The 19,929-nt window shown below is 41.1% G+C and overlaps 1 protein-coding gene across 3 annotated transcripts; it reads left to right on the top strand.

The window, feature by feature from the left end:
• The first annotated feature begins 735 nt into the window (after positions 1–735).
• On the top strand, positions 736–18,161 carry rbm44 (RNA binding motif protein 44). Of its 3 annotated transcripts, none has more exons than XM_084908847.1 (21): positions 736–1,107; positions 1,282–1,309; positions 1,386–1,492; positions 4,766–4,840; positions 4,910–4,955; positions 5,025–5,059; positions 6,618–6,805; positions 6,893–7,092; positions 9,447–9,568; positions 9,678–10,033; positions 10,111–10,160; positions 10,248–10,397; positions 10,483–10,648; positions 13,319–13,353; positions 15,285–15,351; positions 15,534–15,615; positions 15,693–15,824; positions 15,914–15,981; positions 16,164–16,234; positions 16,943–17,147; positions 17,632–18,161. In XM_084908847.1, the coding sequence occupies exons 1-21, from the start codon at positions 900–902 to the stop codon at positions 17,923–17,925; spliced, it is 2,685 nt and encodes an 894-aa protein (XP_084764973.1). In that variant the 5' UTR covers positions 736–899; the 3' UTR covers positions 17,926–18,161. The 3 variants fall into 3 exon arrangements, with proteins under 3 accessions (XP_084764973.1, XP_084764974.1, XP_084764975.1); XM_084908848.1 differs by having other exon boundaries at positions 15,288–15,351; XM_084908849.1 differs by having other exon boundaries at positions 6,938–7,092.
• The last annotated feature ends 1,768 nt before the right edge of the window (positions 18,162–19,929 follow it).

A 19,929-nucleotide genomic window follows, 5' to 3' on the forward strand; every position in this document is an offset into this window, starting at 1 on the left:
CACAATAATTAGTTAACACAAAAAACACACCTTTCACCTTTTCATGTGTTTTGAAACTGAGCTTTTGGAGACCTGGAATTTAAAATTTTCTGTCTCTAAAGCACACAAAAAAAGATTCGGACATTTTTCATAGTGCATGTTTGAGGTTTACTTTTTCCAAAGAAATAATTAACACAGTTAAAATCAAAGTATCGATCCAATCACGCTAGTATCGATCGATCCGCACACCTCTAATGAAAACTGTACTTGAATTGTATTAGTTTTTCTCAATGTTCAAATAAAATTGTACTGTGTATAAATACATGTAATCCCGCCCCTCAAAAAAAGTTACCTGCTGAGTGCTATTCTATTAAGAAAAGTGAGACATACTGACTATAGACATTACGGAGATCAAAGTGTTTGATCTCTGTATCTGTATGTCTTCTCAACTACCAGACTGAGGTAAGTGACAACAGGGTAAACTGACTGTCCTTCGCCTACAGAACTCGCTGCATGTGTGAGAGTGTCGTAGGAGGAGAATGTTAAAGCTCACAAATGGCAATAGCGAAGATTAACTAAAGGTAAAATTAGAGAGTGGACTATTCTTGTACTTTGACGAATCAATCTTTCCCCGGCATGGCTAAAATGAAGTGGAGTGAGAAAATATATCTTCCATTATTGTAGTTATGAGACAACTGAAGGCCTGGAGAGTAATGCGGGGTTTGGATGTAACATAAATAACAAGTTAGCAAGCTAACTCCGAAAACTAAAAGGAGAAGCGTATATGCCTTTTTATTTTCAGAAATATTAAACGAGAAACCGAAAATTCAAATGCTAACAGATAAACATTAGCTTTGCTTAATGCTAACATTAGCCGTCATTACGTTCACGTGTTTAGCTGACGCCATTTCGCGGTTATAATGGAGCCGTGCTACACGCATGACCCGTGGCGGACGCCGTGGCTTGTTTACGTTTGGACGACTCCTATAGACACCCAACCCATGGCTTCTTATCAAACATCGTGGCGTGACTTTCCACGCATGTTTTTTCACGAGGCACCTCATTACTCTGCGGGTGTGTGGGCAGAAAGCAGTTTTTACAATCCTTATTTTAAAAGACCCAGTCCACGTAAGTGTAAAATCATGGGTAAAAGTAGTCCCAATTTATGTCCTAGCGCAATTATATTATTCTGTGTCCAGGCTTTCACTCAGTAAAGAGTGTTCTGTACCGCAAACTTGACCAGTAACTACATTTCACTAGTTTGTCATTTGTTTGTCTTAACGTCGGTTTCTGCATCAACAGAGGAGCGCAGGAAGTTCTTTCTGGACAGGTATGCAACCACGACAGTCTTCTGTGTCCACCTAAATAACCTGAACCAAAAAAAAGAGACGTGGTTCTGCTTTCAGGTCTGTGTATGATTTGGTGGCTGCTTATCCGCAACTGGCCTTAACTGACTCCAAGCTGCTGGGCTGGTATCTGCGTTTGTCACCCGAGGACCGAAAGCTCATACAGGGTATGTGTCGGTACTCCCACTACAGCTGTCCACAACTGGCCCTCCCTTTGACCAGGGCTGACGCAGCACTAGTCTTTGCAATTCGTGAAACATACTGTGACTTACTGCAGTTTTCATCAACCATTAAACTTTTTAAAACTCAAACAGTTTAAAAAAAAAAAGTCAGTAGCTTGTTGCAGACAACGTTGGAGAAACGTTAACATTTTATTTGTACTGTATAATCTGCAGATTCTGACAGAAATCTGCAACTATCCTTTGAAGCACCGCTCCTCTCTAAAACAGCAATATAGATAATTATTAGGTTATTTACATTATTATGTAATTAACAAAATAACTTAAAGCAAAAATTGGGAAACGTTTAGTCCGAAGTCTTTATATTAAGGGCCATCAGTCAAACAATATTGTTTGCTCTGGGTCTAAACAGAGCGCGGTGTGTGTGACGTCTTCTTTTGCGCATGCGGGCCGCTTTGAGCGTTCACACTACAGCACGCTTGCTGTCGCATTTTATTTGTAGTGTGAACAAGCAGATTAAAAAACGGATTTGATCAAAAAATCGGAATTGAGCATTAAGACCTGCAGTGTGAACGTAGCCTTATAGTACTATGTATGTCTTTGCCACACCACACCATATTTTGCTTTCAATGCGCCAGTTTCTTGTAATTGCCAATGTGATTTTGGGCAGCAGACTTCCAGGCTTTTTGAATGCCTGTCTTTTTGAAAATGTTTTATTCCCCTAACTATAAGCTTTATCAAAAGAAAAGTTTTAAGCCAGTCTTGAAAGTAGGGAGTGTGTCTGTCAGGATTCAAACTGGGAACTGGTTCCAGAGAAGAGGAGCCTGAAAGCTGAAGGCTATGCAGGTTGAAAGCAAAGCGCTGTGATGGGGTAAAATGCCCCTATGAGGTCTTTCAGATAAGATGGGGCCTGAATATTCAAGATCTGGTATGTGAGGTGGATTTTAAATGCAATTCTGGATTTGAGAGGTTGCCATGAAAAGATGCTAATATAGGGGAAATGTACGCTCTCTTTCTAGTCCCAGTACTCTTGCTGCAGCATTTTGGATTGAGTGAAGGCTTTTTGGGAGCATTTGACCTGATAATAATGAATTACAATAGCCCAGCCTAGCTGTAATGAACATACGAACTAGTTTTTCAACATCACTCTGAGACCGGATGCTTCCAATGTTAAGAGATTATGCAGATGAAAGAAAACATCCCTACATATTTTTTTTTATGCATGTTGAAGGACATATCTTTATGCCCTCGTCAGGCTTCATAGATAAATAAAGCTGCAAATCATCTGTATAGCAATGAAAATGTATTCTGTTTTTTTAATAATGTTACTTAAGGGACGTATATGTCATGCTAATAGTACTGGTCCCAGCACCGAATCCTGTGGAACTCTACGATTAACTTTCATATGTGAAGACGGCTCTCCATTTACATAAAGCATTGGAATCTATCAGATGTAATTCAGACTATTTCCTTTATATATCAGTGGTGTGTTCTAATCACTGCAGTAAAATACTGTGGTTGGTGCTATTGAATGCTACACTGAAGTCTAACAGGCGAGGCAGTCCACTATGACGGGCCATAAAAAGATCATTTGTTAACTTTGCTGGTGTTGTTTCTGTGCTATGATGCACTGTGAATCCAGAACGAAACCATTCAAATAAAACCATTCCTTTGGAATTTTAGTTAACTGTTTAGCAGTAATTCTTTCAAGACTTTTTAAGATAAAAATGGAGGTTAGAAATTGGTCTGTAGTTGGCTAAAAAAGCTGAATTGAGTAAAAGCTTTTTAATTAGTGGTTTCATTGCAGCTAAAGTGAAAACCCGTGATACACATCCTGTTAATAGAAACTGATCATATTTAAAATTTAATAATTAATTAATAGTAGAACTGAAGAGTTGTGTTGGAATGGAGTCTAAAAGACACAGTGGTTTAGGAAAAAATGAATTAATGAAGTTGTTGCATGTTCTTTGTATCTAAGATAAAAGAGGGTTTCAGTCCCAATCCAGGTTTTCCCAATCCAGAGAGATGATGCTAACCAGCAGTACTAGTGGTATTTGTAAAAGAGAATGTGCTTCTGTCTGATTGGTCAAAACCTGTTGAGAAGTGTGGTGGTTTAGACTTTAGCCCAGGGATGGGCAATTCCAGGCCTCGAGGGCCGGTGTCCTGCGGGTTTTAGATCTCACCTTTGGTCAACACACCTGAATCACATGATTAGTTCGTTACCAGGCCTCTGGAGAACTTCAGGACATGTTGAGGAGGTAATTTAGCCATTTAAATCAGCTGTGTTGGTTCAAGGACACATCTAAAACCTGCAGGGACACCGGCCCTCGAGGCCTGGAGTTGCCCACCCTTGCTTTAGCCCATTCTTCTCCTCCATTGGGTGCAGCTTCACCTAGGGATGGACACACACACACACACACACTTTTCCCTGACCTGTTACCCAGTTTCATGCACCTAAGGTACCATCTTACTGTGAGCGCTACTGTTTCTCGACCTTGCTCCAGTTCACTCCCGCGTTCCTGCACAGAGCCTTCCACAAAGGCTACACAAACAACCCTTGATCATGGGAATCTATAACTTTTCTTCTTATTTTTATTTGGAGTGCTCAGTATGCAATTAACCATTAAAGTGATCTAAAATTAATTGCAGTCCCCATATCATTTGCCAGCACAGGTTTTGTAAAGCAAACTTTTCTAGTCCTCACAAAGTTAACTCGGAAAGATCAGAGAGAAACTGTTAAACTAAATATAAGCAGCTACTCCAGTTGCTGTACTTAATGATATGTCTGTGGGAAGGTTTTAAATATTTTGTTTTTCTTTAATAGTTGAAACTAAAAAAAAAAAAAAAAAAGTTTAAATAATGACACTTAGCCAAAACAAGCAAACTTAATCTGGAAATAACTAATCAAATTACAAATGAAAATACAGAACTTTGATAGCTGCTGTCAGTACATGATTGGCTAATATGTTTCCTGTTTCAACTGGGGAGTTGGGGGAGGGCAACCATTCAGAGCAAATGCCAGTTAACCTAACAAAGTTGTTCTGAGAGAACCATACAGACACGAGAAGAGCATCCAAACTCCCTCTAGATTTGTAACCTTTGTAACAAAAAATATCACCTAGAGTTGTCACATTGATGAGCAAATTAAATAACAGGTAGAACAGTTATAACAGTTTCAGCATTTTTGTGTATAGGTGTAGGCACATTTTCATGCATTGAAAATGAATTGTAGTTACCTTATCACGTTTTTCTTTTCCCTAGAAGGAGGAGGGTTTCATCAGTTCTTGCAAAGACATCCTGCCTTAGAAATACATAGGCATTGCGTTCATGTGAAGGGTAAGTATGTTATAGTACTAAAATCTTGCATTAGGTGTGCTCAGACTAAATTTATTCTTAAATTTACAGATCGCAGCAGTCCTGCCCAGTCAGCTGTGACAGCCAGCCAGCACATGTATGTGTTACTGTGAAGACACATATCAGACAAGTTCTATCACTTCACTAAAATTCATTTTCTTTACAGGTTTACAACTGCAGGAACAGAGATGGATGGATGTGGTAATATAATCATCTCATACACTTGAGTCAGAAAACAGAAACCCCTTTAAAAGCATTAATCAGATTGTTTTGGACATTGTGCTATTGGTATTGGTGGATAGTTCTGGGACTCTGCCAATTAAAAAAACATAACTAATATTCATTCTCAGGACCTCTTCCAAAATAGATGGTATTTTCAGCTCCTGTCCATTAGCTGTCTACCTGTTTTACTTTATTTTTACCTACTTTTTGCTTGAATTTTTTAAATAAAAATTTACAAAATGAATATTTAACATGCCTGTTAGTGGCCTTGTGCTTTGTCAACATTTGGTTGGCGTCAGCACAGTAAATGGATACGGATTCCAGCACATTCAGCTGTCACTAATGCTGCTGGTGCACTCACCTTCTGGCTTCACTGGATGTCTCTGACTTAGACAGATAATAGCCCAACTCGAAGGTGTGATTTCCAACCCTCTCATTCCAACTTCTGTTGGGTTCCTCAGCTGCTCAGCCATGGAATTGGAAAGCAATTCCACGAAGCTCTCTACACACTGTTCATGAGCTAATCTGAAGGCAACATGAAATTTGGAGGTCTGTAGCAACTGACTGTAGAAAATTGGCAACCTCTGTGCACTGTGCGCCTCAGCTGCTGACCCCACTCTGTAATTTTGTGTGGCCTATCACTTTGTGGCCGAGTTGCTGAGAAGTGCAATGACTTGCACTTCTTTATAATACAGCTAACAGCTGACTGTGGAATATTTAGTATTGAGGACATTTCATGACTGGACTTATTGCAGAGGTGGCATCCTATCACAGTGCCACACTGGAAATCACCGAGCTCCTGAGAGTGACACATTCTTTCACAAGTGTTTTGTAGAAGCAGTCTGCACTCCTAGATGCTCGATGTTATACGCCTGTGGCCATAGAAGCTATTGGATATGCTCAAAACTTTTTGTTCTTTGAGGCCTGCCATCAATAGCTCTCTCGCTCTCTCTCTCTCGTTCTCTCTCTCTTGCTCTTTCCTTTTATTTTACAACCGAATAACACTTAATAGATATTAAAATATCTATTAATTTAGACAGGATTTTATCTTCTGTGTTAAATCCATTGCCAAGAATCAAAATGTAACATGCATGTCTTTGGGTTGTGGAAAGAACCCAGAAGAAACCCACACAGGCACATGCAGACCATGCAAATGGACCAAGAGTTAGTTAAGTGATCTAAAAACGATAATCGTGCTGAAAGCGGGCCACAGTTGCACAGAAAGATGACTTTGAAGAGAAGATCTTTAAATCTGGAATCGTTTTTTAATTAGTGAAGTCCTGGAACTTTTGGATAATTCCTGGTATAAGTTCAGGCTACTCATCCTGCGGTTGGAGATGTGTCAGACAGGCAATGACAACAAAATTGTAGTAAAAATAAATTTCACAACACGTCTTAGTATAGAACAAGGCTTATTTCTTGTCTCAAACTGTCAAATTTAATGAGTATTAATTGAAGATTACTGAGTCTTGAGACCAAGTTCCATTCACATACTTTCAATCTTGTAACCGTTCCATTTGTTTGCTTTTTATTCAAGAAACACCCAGCACTCACCTGGACTTGGAGATGCTCCCCAGTAGGGAGAATTTAACTTTGCTTGGCTGTAACAGGAACGAGCATCAAGAAAAGCTGTTTGGGCAGGCTCACATGCCTGGTGGCTTCAGTGCAGCTTGCAGCAGCCCCGTCACACAAAAAACAAATGATCAGAAGGCCTGCTATAGACCTGTAAGTGTGTTTAAAGAGCTTTATGTTGTGTAGTCCAAGTTGTATTTTTTTAAAAAAAAAAGACAAATCACTGTTGTTATTTGAAAGGGACTGCCACTGTGCCAGCTGAATGAAGATAGGTGCTCATTTCAGATGGGCAGCTGTGCAGCTGTGTGCAAGGAACCAGCCGGCCTGGTGAGCGTTTCTCTGGACACGGACCTCGAGGTATGTCGACAGAGGAGAAAGCCTGAGCCCTGGAACCAGATTTCAGGGCTACAAGGCCAGAGTGCAGACTTCAGTCCATCACAGTAAGTATGCATCTTATTTCACTGAGTCTTAGACTTAGGGCAGTGTTTTTATTGAGTAGGTGTGAGTCATGTCAGGACCTGGTCCTGTCCAAACTCTTCATACTTGAGATGTTCTTGGATCCTGTTCAGTAATGTTGCTACGGTATGCTGAGCTCTACTAATTGCTGAGCATTGTTGTTATGTGTTGCATCCTTCTCCCAATGTTGCTCAATCTTCAGCCTTGGTGAGGCTCTTACTGCTTCTGTCTCTCTGGTGTACCTTTTCGAGCTGCTAGCCAAGGCTGGCTTGGTTTAGCAGTTTCTAAGGCCACAGGTGTGGACAGTTCTTAGGCCCCGCTTTTTACATTGCGCCTTCCTGCAGTTCCAACAGTTGGCTTACTTCCCTTCATGCTCCATCTCCACTGAGGACACTGTTCTTTGTGGCTGTTCATCATAGGATGGACTAGAATAGCCCTTTATTGTCAATGTACATGTAAAATGAAATTATGGGTGTTCCACACCAACTCTGCAGGAATAAAATAATAAGACATTAGGAATAAATGACAAACAGGAGAAATGTAGACAAACTAGAGGAACATATAGAAAAGAAGCAATGACACACATTGGAGAACAAAGTTCTGGGAAACAGTGCAAAGGACTTCGTCTGAGTATAGATTGTATGCGAGTGGCCTGAGTGATGAGGGTTACTCAGACTGTGGCTCAGATTGGTGAGGTGAGTGGGGGTAGTATTTGTTAACAGTCCGAATGGCCCAGGTGAAGAAGCTGTTAGTGAGTCTGGAGGTGTGGGACCTGATTGACCTGAGGTGCCGACCAGACGGTTCACACAGGTGGTGAACGGGTGCAAGGAGTCACCTGTGAGGGCCCTGGTTTTCCTGAGACAGAAGGATCTGGCGGTGGCCTGCAGGGGTGGCAGAGGGTAGCCAGTGACTTTTTTGGGCGGTATTAATTACCGTATAGCCAAACACATTGTGACAGTGGCCGTTGACCGTAATGCTGCATTCACATCTTCTGCTAGACTTTCATCAGGTACTTTACGTAGGCTTGGTAATCAGCCACTGAGGATCCAGCTGCTCTTGCATTCAACAGCAACCCACCAGTTGTTCTTAGAGCTTGGTAACCAATCTCGGAGGGTGGGGATGTTGATTTCTCAACCCTTGAGCTGATGTCCTGGGTTCCCTTTGCTGTAGCATTTGTGTTGTACCTCATCAATCTCTAGTTGTGATAGCAGTTGCTTCTTCTGGATGTTGGAACATTGAGCTACTAGTCTCACCCTTAGTCTAGATGTTTGGTGTTACCAAAGCCATAAGTTCCACATCCTCTTCATGTAACCCCTTCCCCTGGGATTACATGCATGGTAGCATTAAAACAGCTATTCAACACCTCACACAGACCTTGTTAATATGAGCAACAGACAAGCCAGTATGGCTTGAGTTATCTGTAGCACATACACATTAGGTAGCCTTGGGTAGCATGGAGGGCCTAGCCTACCATTTACTGGATTTGAACCCCTGACCAGCAAGAAGGTATTCTGAACCATGATTTTGCCACATAAGTGCAAATGACAGTGCACACCTGTTACCAAAGGCACAGAGGCTGGTGTATACCTGCCTGCTACTCTCACTGATGTAACTCTAGACTGGAGCAGAGCCCAGCCCCTCTGAGGAGACTAGTTTCAGACCCTAATATGTCAGTTGAGGTGAACCAGCTACATCTACTCTTTCTTTCTGTCAAACTCATGCATCACTTCAGTTTCCTTCCATACCAGACAGATGACATTCCCTTTTCCCATGGCCAGCTTGAGTAATCAAATTGCAAGGGACCTGCCCTTGACAGTGACCTGAAGCACCTTGCACCGGACCCCTACGCCGCCTCTGGCGGATGGTGGGCCCACAGGATGTGTGTTGCATGTCTAAAATCCATGTTGCTGCTGACAGTGTCCAGCTTTTTGACTTCAGCTTTGGTGCTCCTGTCTGTGTCTACGGACATCTACTTTAAACCAACTGTGGATTTAAATTATCCCCAACTACAGAGTGAATGAATTTATTTTAGACATCAGAAAGAAATGTAAAAATTATTTGAAGTTTCCTAAATCTGCAGCATATTCAATGTCGTGCATATGTTGCCCCCTTCCTGATTTTCTATTATTTGTGTGTTTGTCAAACTTAAATATTTGAAATCATCAAACAAAGACATTAGATTAGATATTAGACCAAAATAACCCAAGTAAACACAAAATGCAATTTCCATACACCAAACACTCTTACACCACTCTAATTATATTTACAAGAACTTGGTTTCTATAACAGCACTACCTGTTAGGCTGAAAGTAATGAGTAACATTATTTGATGTTACAGGTCAGAATGGCCAATGGCTACCAAAGAGTCTCTCCTAGACTCCAGCAGTACTGACAGGATTCAGATGATTGATCCAGAGTACACCGATGGAAGCATTATGCAGGCAGTGGAGCCAGAACAGGGTAAGTTTCCTCTGTGCCAAGCTGAAGAAAACACCACAAAACATATATGCAGAGATGAGGATATGCATGGTACTGACCATACTGCAATCAACTCTCTTAACCTTTGAAGATCAAAGCGACACCTTTCATAGCCTCATGGAGGATGATAAGAGCATCCTTGTCTGTCTGGCTAATGACGGTCTGAAAGAACAAAACCGGAGCGGTCACTCGTGTCCAGTCACCACTAATAATGATGTTACAGCAGAAGCCAGCACTGAGACCTTGAGGTCATATGAGTCTGCCACCAAGGTAAAAAGTGTAGATAAGCACACCTCCCCTATGCCCTGCGTCCCCACCTGTGATGCGATGATTGGCTCTGAGGTGGTGCAGTGCCTGTCAGTCTTTACTCAAACTGAGGACCTGGAAACAGCTGACAAACACATTAACACTGAAGTACGCATGGCAGATCTGGACTATGTTGCCAAGGTAAGATTGGAACCCAAACAGCTGTCATTCATAGAAGCTCCAGCAAAACATTTTTAAATAGTTTATTAATATTTCAGGAATTTCTCAAACTGAAGAAAACACAGGAAGGGAAAGAGAAAACAAAAAGGTGAAGTATACGCACGCATGACCTGTTTATGCATGACCTGTATAGTATAATGTGTGTGTGTGTGTGTGTACACCCCCCCCCCCCCAGTGTTGGCGGCAAGTTGAGAAAAGAGTGTGAGTGTATGGACCGTGCTCAGCAAGCAGAGCTAGCCCTCCTGGCACTGCAGTACAGCATATGCAGACAGCACTGCTGGAGACTATACTACACCTCTACTGAGGGAAACCAGCTCACCCTAGTGTAAGTATGCACCAAGTAACAATATATGTCTGAGCCTATAAGCCTCTGTCTGAGACAAGAGTTTTTGTCCTGAATCTCACTGTAGGGCAAAGAATCCTCCTTCAAACATTATACGTGCTCTCCAAAAACTGGAGTTGGACTATAATGAGATGAAGAGTAAGATCCAGGCAGGGCTTCCCCTGCAGCAACTGAAGCCTTTATCTGTTGACTCTGGGGAGATACTCACAGGATCAAGTTACATCCCTGCACAGGTAAACATTAGGGGTGCAACGATACACAAAATTCACGGTTCGGTTCGATACTTTGGTGTCACAGTTAGATATTTTTTTGATACAAAAAAATGTTCATGCCTTTTTAATTTGTCATTTATTAAAATTATAAATATATATTTTAACTCAAAAGTACAGTTTTTAAATTTAATGTTTCTGAAACAACAAAATAATAAAGAAAATCTATCTGATCGAGAAATCACTCATCTTTGGAAAAGAGACTTTATTACAGAGAAATGGCTCTTTCCAAAATAAAAGCTATACTATATGCTTCTTCTGGACTATATTCTCAGCAGCACATTAAACATATCAGGTCCCCATAAGGAGAATCATGTGCTAACGGCTGTCTAAATGACTTGTAAAGTTTGTAGCATGCGTGCTTGTTGTTTTTGTCTGCTTCCACTTGTCTTTGCACTAGGATGATGTCGGCGTAAATGTGCAGTCATATTCATTGTGTTCCCACTAATGCTGTCAGCGTTAATCTCGTTGAAATGACATTAACGCCATAACACGGCAAATCTCCGTTAACAAGTTACCGCGGATCGCCCCGTGCGTGGGGCTGGACGACGTCAACACGTTAACGAGCTAACTGCGCTAACGCACTAGTTCCCACTAATGTAATTGAGCATTGCGTGGCACATCCAACATACTGTTTTACGTTTGTCCATGCGCTTACCTTCAGGGTCATACGTCACATGAAAACCAAAATGGTTCCAAAGGCCAGATCTGAATGAGTTTGGGGGAGGTTCAGTTTCGGGTAGCGTTGAGGCAGTTGCCATGTTGCAACAAGCTTAGCTGCTAGCTTGCGTTGTGCTCAGTGGGTCTGCACTCGACAGTGCAGCCTAGGTGGAGTAGTCGAACGCAGATCCACTGAGCGCTCAACACAGACAGCATCGTCAGAAGAAAAGTTGATAAAATAAATTAAAAATGTTGTATTGTTCGATACATACAGGGAGTGCAGAATTATTAGGCAAATGAGTATTTTGTCCACATCCTCTTCATGCATGTTGTCTTACTCCAAGCTGTATAGGCTCGAAAGCCTACTACCAATTAAGCATATTAGGTGATGTGCATCTCTGTAATGAGAAGGGGTGTGGTCTAATGACATCAACACCCTATATCAGGTGTGCATAATTATTAGGCAACTTCCTTTCCTTTGGCAAAATGGGTCAAAAGAAGGACTTGACAGGCTCAGAAAAGTCAAAAATAGTGAGATATCTTGCAGAGGGATGCAGCAGTCTCAAAATTGCAAAGCTTCTGAAGCGTGATCATCGAACAATCAAGCGGTTCACTCAAAATAGTCAACAGGGTCGCAAGAAGCGTGTGGAAAAACCAAGGCGCAAAATAACTGCCCATGAACTGAGAAAAGTCAAGCGTGCAGCTGCCAAGATGCCACTTGCCACCAGTTTGGCCATATTTCAGAGCTGCAACATCACTGGAGTGCCCAAAAGCACAAGGTGTGCAATACTCAGAGACATGGCCAAGGTAAGAAAGGCTGAAAGACGACCACCACTGAACAAGACACACAAGCTGAAACGTCAAGACTGGGCCAAGAAATATCTCAAGACTGATTTTTCTAAGGTTTTATGGACTGATGAAATGAGAGTGAGTCTTGATGGGCCAGATGGATGGGCCCGTGGCTGGATTGGTAAAGGGCAGAGAGCTCCAGTCCGACTCAGACGCCAGCAAGGTGGAGGTGGAGTACTGGTTTGGGCTGGTATCATCAAAGATGAGCTTGTGGGGCCTTTTCGGGTTGAGGATGGAGTCAAGCTCAACTCCCAGTCCTACTGCCAGTTTCTGGAAGACACCTTCTTCAAGCAGTGGTACAGGAAGAAGTCTGCATCCTTCAAGAAAAACATGATTTTCATGCAGGACAATGCTCCATCACACGCGTCCAAGTACTCCACAGCGTGGCTGGCAAGAAAGGGTATAAAAGAAGAAAAACTAATGACATGGCCTCCTTGTTCACCTGATCTGAACCCCACTGAGAACCTGTGGTCCATCATCAAATGTGAGATTTACAAGGAGGGAAAACAGTACACCTCTCTGAACAGTGTCTGGGAGGCTGTGGTTGCTGCTGCACGCAATGTTGATGGTGAACAGATCAAAACACTGACAGAATCCATGGATGGCAGGCTTTTGAGTGTCCTTGCAAAGAAAGGTGGCTATATTGGTCGCTGATTTGTTTTTGTTTTGTTTTTGAATGTCAGAAATGTATATTTGTGAATGTGGAGATGTTATATTGGTTTCACTGGTAAAAATAAGTAATTGAAATGGGTATATATTTGTTTTTTGTTAAGTTGCCTAATAATTATGCACAGTAATAGTCACCTGCACACACAGATATCCCCCTAAAATAGCTAAAACTAAAAACTACTTCCAAAAACATTCAGCTTTGATATTAATGAGTTTTTTGGGTTCATTGAGAACATGGTTGTTGTTCAATAATAAAATTATTCCTCAAAAATACAACTTGCCTAATAATTCTGCACTCCCTGTATGCGTACCGAACCGAAAGCACTGTATTGAATGGTTGAATATCGATACATGTATTGTTGCACCCCTAGTAAACATCTGCCAGCTCTGTGGTGGGGCTGGGTGATGAATTGGACTTTATTTGGAAATAAATTCTTTTTCTGTCTTCCTGTCTAGATCATTCGTGAAGTTTTGGGAGAAATCTCATCTTGGTACATTAAAACACACATGTGCACGCGCACACACGCTATCATTTTGCTATCTTAGTGAGGACATCTAATTGACAGAATGCTTTCCCTAGCTGCTTACCCTAAACATAAAAAATGAATGCCTAAACCTAACCATAACCTAATTGTAACCCTGACACTAAAACGGCATTTTGAGTCTCAAAAATGCCTTCAAACTTGTGGGGACGGGCACTTTTGTCTTCATAAAGTGACTGTGGCTTCCCACAAGTATAGTAACATATCAATTTTGGGTCCCCACAAAGAGGTCTAAACAGGTACACACACTTACACTGCGTTCCAAATTATTATGCAAATTGTGTTTAAGTGTCATAAAGATTAAATAAGTTGTTTTTCAATTAAACCCATGGATGAAATTGTGTCTCAGGGCTCTTCGGATGACTAAACTCAATCTTGGACACCTGTGATCATTAGTTTGCCTGGTGAGCCCAATTAAAGGAAAAACTACTGAAGAAGGATGTTCCACATTATTAAGCAGACCACCATTTTCAAGCAATATAGGAAGGAAAAATGATCTCTCTGCTGCTGAAAAGCGTGAAATAGTTGAATGCCTTGGACACGTAATGACAACCTCAGATATTTCACGAAAACTTAAGCGTGATCACCATAATGTAAGAGATTTGTGGCTGAGTCAGAGCACACATGGGTTCGTGCAGATAAAGGCACAATGAGGAAGGTTTCTGCCAGACAAATGCATCAGATTAAGAGAGCAGCTGCTAACAAAGCAGCAAACACATATTTGAAGCTGCTGGAGCCCTGCGAACATCAAGGTGTAGGATCCTCCAGAGACTTGCAGTTGTGCATAAACCTTATATTTGGCCACCCCTAACCAATGCTCACAAGCAGAAACGGCTGCTGTAGGCCCAGAACTACATGAAGACTAATTTTCAAACAGTCCTGTTCACTGATGAGTGCAATGCAACCCTGGATGGTCCAGATGGATGCAGTGGTGGATGGTTGGTGGACTGCCACCATGTCTCAACAGCGCTGCAACGTCAGCAAGGACGTGGTGGAGTCATGTTTTGAGCCAGAATCACGGGGAGAGAGCTCGTTGGCCTCTTTTGGGTCCCTGAAGGTGTGAAAATGACCTCTGCAAAGTATGTGGAGTTTCTGACTGACCACTTTCTTCCATGGTAGAAAGAGAAGAACTGTGCCTTCTGCAACAAAACCATCTTCATGCAAGACAATGCACCATCTTGTGCTACAGCGAACACCTCTGCATCATTGGCTGCTATCGGCATAAAAGGAGAGAAACTCATGGTGTGGTCCCCATTCTTCCCTGACCTCAATCCTATTGAGAACCTTTGGAGCATCCTCAAACAAAAAAATAAGAGGGTGGGAGGCAGTTCACATCCAAACAGCAGCTCTGGGAGGCTATTCTGACATCCTGCAAAGACATTCAAGAAGAAACTTTCCAAAAACTCACAAGTTCCATGGATGCAAGAATTGTAAAACTGCTATCAAATAAGGGGTCCTATGTTAATATGTAGCTTTGACCTGTTAAGATGTTTTTGATTGAAATAGCTTTTGATTTCAGTAAAATTGATCTACTAATGCTGCAAATTCAACAAATGACCATTTTCAATTCTCTACTATCTATAAAATGTTTTGAAACTCTGTGCGTAATAATTTGGAACAGTGCATTTTAAGTTATTTTTGAAAAACACTGTTTTCATTGGCAGTTTTGTTGATTAACATTTGAATTATACTCTAATGGTTGATGACTCAAATTATGCTGACTTTAATTTTGAATCGACTATTTAGGAAAATCAGAGAAAAACATCATTTGCATAGTTGGAACGCAGTGTAGTTGTATGTTATTTTGGTTCAGTTATTGAGTAGATCAGACTTTTTTTTTTCCCTTCCCCAAATAATGACAAATGTTTTCTAATCCAAAGCAGCTCCCAGGAGAAGCTGGATGCACCAAGTGGAGATGGTGGACGTCCTGATGCTCAAGGCGCAAAGGTTCTTCACATTTTTTTGTTTTTCACACACTAAAACACAGAAGAAGTCCTTTTTTCAGCTTGGTGTTTTGTTTTGTTTTTTTTTGTGTGTGTGTGTGTGTGGTGTTTTTTTGTTTGTTTTGTTTTTCCTGTATTTGGGCCTCATTACCATGAACAAGTCAACTTTTTCCCCTCTTTTCTCAGGTTGGTCAGGAAAAGGAAAAACAGCTCAAAAATAAAAATGAGAGTACAAAGAGAGCTGCTACCCTCATCCCTCAAGATGGAGGTTCGAACCATAATGCGCAGAAGCGTCTGTAACCAATTTATGAATACTGGTATCTGAGGAATTCTTTTTGTGGACAGGGTCTGCGGGTCAAGAGGTGAACACAGGTGAGAAATGGTATGATGCTGAGGAAGAGCTGGAGCTTCCAGAAGATGATGTAGCTACTGCTGTGAGACAAGACCCCACACCGGTGACGGCACATCTGTCTGATGGTGGGAGAGAGCAAACAGTGCATTAGGGCTGAACATTTGGAGAATTAAAATTCTTCTAAGTAGCTGCAGTTAAGTTGTTTTCATTCCAGAATCAGCCAGTCAGGAGGCCATGAGCTCCGTACTGTGTGTTTCCAAGCTGCCCAGCAATGTGACAGAGGTGAACATTTACTCATCAATGTTGTTTGAGTAGTCATTTAAAATTCATTGGTTTTTTTTCATTGGAAATTTTAATTGACAAGTTAAATTGTGTAATGATCCTTTTATGTGAAACCATTGTACTGCAGTGTGGTTGCCAGCAGAGGGCAGTGTAGACTTTAATTGAAACTTTGTCCCTGTCAGAGTGACATGATGCTGTTCTTTGAGAAATACCATCCCACTGAAGTCAGCATTTCTGCTTTAAAGGATTTGAGGTGAGGTCCTTTTTTTCCCCACTATTCAGGCTTATGCTTGTTTTATTAAGTAGTCACACATTCAGGTCTTTATATCAATTCTTTCCTTAAGGAAAACATTATTATGGGCCCAGTTTCCCTGTGTTTTTGGATTTAAATCGTGACTCCAATCCTGAGTATGAATGCTTTAACTGCATCAAAGTAAACCTGCATGTGTTTGGCTGATTCCAGGTGATCTGTGATATTATCCTGTCATATTTTTTGTGTACTTCTGTCAACACATTACTTTACCCTTGTGTCCACTCCACCTGCAGCAGGTCTGTTTACTCTTGGGCCACCAGTTTTCTTTAGGGAATTATGTTTTGCCATGGGGGATTTCTATTCTTGTTAGACTGGCAGTACTCACCCTGCTCCATGTAATCGCTGGAGTCACAGTGGTGTGCAAAGTGATACAGTAAATCATCTACCTGGTCAAAAGCAGATGTTAATGTATTGCTTGTAATAATGTAAAAGTCCAGTAGCAATGTCATGCTAGTGTTTATCCAACATTAAATGACACTGAGATTAGAATTAAGTCCTGGGCTGTAATTTTATACAAAACTGTAAAATGTTACATTTCTACACAATTCTAGAAGGTTTACTTTTTTTATGTGTGGTTGTAGCAGCAAATTCTAATGCTTCACAAATCAGCACACGCATGCCAGTTTAACAACTCGCTATGTTCTGAAGATTTGCCATAGTTATGTTAAGTGGCCCCCAGTCTGCTGAGACTGCAGTGAAAGAGCTAAATGGATGCAGAATGCAAGGTCGCGTTTTACATTTGGAGCACATCAGCAGACCAACGAACAGCAGCCAGAACTCGGCCTCTGAACCTGATTCCTCACAGGACGCTGCCAAACCACAAACCTCCAAGACTGACTCCAGCAGCACTGAGGTGAGCAGACGAGCATTAGGCGTCCTAAAACAATCAAACCTTAAGTGTGCATTCAGATCTTTGTTAGAAGCAGAACATGCAGTCCCGATCAAAAGTTTAAGACCACTTGAAAAATGGGGGGGAAAAAAAATCTGATTTTGCATGGTTGGATCTTAACAAGGTTCCAAGTAGAGCTTCAACATGCAACAAGAAGAACTGGGAGTGGGACAAAACTTGTTTTTTTTTTTTTTAAAGCATGCAATTTATTGAAAACAACACTTAAACTGAAACGGGCTGTTTTAAAGCTGAGCAAAAGTTTGGGACCACATACCCTTTGAAAGGCTAAATCTGTGCAAAAATGTCTATTCATTGTCATTTTCTGTCAGCTGGCTTGTTTGCCATTTTTCAAGTGTTAAACCTTTGATCGGGACTGGATCTATGCTTTTTTTTTTTTTTTTTTTTGAGTGCATTAATATGAAAATGTGTGCTCCTCTGTTCTCTCCAGCTGATAACCCCGCCTCCTGTTAAGCCCAGCATCAGGAACAGGAAGGTGGTGTGCATCTCCCCTACAGCAAAGGGAACCTTTGTGCCACAACACTATGGCACCATGAGCAGCTTTGATACTCTGATAGCAGAGCTGACACAGCTCCACCCAGAGGTGGGGAGGCAGAGGATTGTGGATGCTATGCTTGAGCTGAGGTCAAAGCATCAGGGCGTCCTCTGTGGCATGCCCCTCAGGACCATCAGGGAGATGATATCTGAACTTCTGACCAGGCCGCAGACTGCTAAGCAGTCATAATAAAGAACCCAACAGCTCTGATTTGTTATGTGACAGAACCTTTGATTGTTCATTCCATCATATTATTTTTAAGAAGAGGGAAAGCTATTAATCAGCCTGCTATAGAGAATCTAATTTTTGATCGAAGAAGAACTTATGAATCTTTCAATGTTGCTGCCTTAAAGTTAGAGGCATGTTCAGGCTGCTACTTCTGTTGTCTGGCACGTGAATTAGTTTGTGTTCTGTCATTAAAAAAAGCATCCTTTGAAAAGTGTCTTATCCTCTTTGTTTTGCCTTTCTATAGCCAAGTATTAGCAGAGTCCTAATGTCGAGGCTCAACACTGTGCAGTCGTCTTAGTAGATGTGAAGGGCTGTAACTAAGGCACTTATTCTGTAGTATCTAAACTAGCTTTAATGTCCGCTGTCACCAGAACTGAAAGACTATGTCTAGAACATATATAAATGCAAACGTAACTTTAAATTTGATTTATTTTTAACAAATGGAAAAGGTGACTGTCCTAAAAAAAAAAAAAAAAAAAAAAAAAGCAGCTTTTTAATTCTGGAGGTTCTTTTTCTAAGACTGTCTTCTGGTGTTGACCCGTAAATTTCCACTCCAGGTCTTTTATCAGCTGATAACAGCCGCCTTGACAGCCAAGTGAACTGCAGACCTCAAATCATCCAGTTACAGTACAATACAAGTGAGACTGTAACTAAATAGTCTTACCTGGTCTCAGCTACATGTCAAAAAGGACGACTGCTACCATGTCCAGAACTGATGTGTGAAAAAAAGATGGGTCGTGCATGCGGGGATTGAAAACATTCATGCTGAAATGAAGGCTGTGAAAATGTATATAGTCAAGTATGGGTGTGCCCTTGTGTCACTAAGGGTAGGTATTTTTGATACTCACGCACCAGTATGCCAGTTAAAACGTTTGTTTGAGGAGCAGCCAATTAGAAGAAAGCTGAGGAGCTGTGCCACCCTAAAATGGTCGCTCGCCACCCAAGTTTTGCATATGACATGTTTATTAAAATAGGACAGCATTAACACTTTTAGCCTAGCTAAAGTTAACACTGAATATAAATTCTAAAACTGAATATATTACATAGTGTTACACCCCCCCCACTATTAACAAATGGTTCCGCCCATAGCACTGACCGCTTTCTTTTTCTTTTTTTCCAGTAGCAACCAATGCTTATGATTGTGTCAGAGCACATTTTGAATCAAAACCTTGGGCATTTCACACAGGTACGGTGTACATTTTAGGACATCGTCAGGTCTCAGGAAAAAAGTTTTTTCGTGTGAGTCTGAGACCTGACATTTTTTCGTGTGAAACTGATACCTGACAACTTTTTTCCTGAGACCTGACGATGTCCTAAAATGTACACCGTACACAGGTGGTTGGTTGTTACGCTCTGGAAATGGAATGAAGGTGACTGTTTTTAACCTTCTGGGGTACACGGACACGCAGCACCTCCAAATCACATGAGTGATTTAAGCTGACATAAGCTGCAGCCACGGTGAGTCTATTTCAGCTTGTGTTGAAAGTTCGGAGTTCAAAGTATACACCAATTTAAAAATGTTAATGACAGACCACTAAGTCCACAGTTATGATTAAAAAAAAATATCTGAGCTATGATCTTTTTCTAAATATTATCGTCATGGTAAAAAAAATAAAATGTTTTTTTTCTAAGGACAACGCGAAAACAGTAAAGAATTTTTTTTAAAAAAGCCTCTTTCCTATTGGTGGAAAAATGTACCATGTCGACCAATAAAAAAACGGCAACACTGTTTTGTTTTGTTTTTTTATTGGTTGTTTGGGAAGAGAGGGAAATTTTGGGAGTGATGGCAGCCAGACAGAGCAAGCCAGGAAAGGAGAGAGAGATAGTGATGGGATTTCCGGCTCTTTTTAGAGAACCGGCTCTTTCGGCTCCCAACCGGCTCTTCAGGTTGTTTTGTTGCTTTAATTAATTTATTATTAACAATAATATAAAATTATGCACAAAATGAATTACTAATGTAAAAAA

The sequence above is a fragment of the Perissodus microlepis genome, chromosome 16 (genome assembly GCF_051167445.1).
Source record: "Perissodus microlepis isolate ML-2025 ecotype Zambia chromosome 16, ASM5116744v1, whole genome shotgun sequence".
In the NCBI taxonomy this organism is placed as follows: Eukaryota; Metazoa; Chordata; class Actinopteri; order Cichliformes; family Cichlidae; genus Perissodus; species Perissodus microlepis.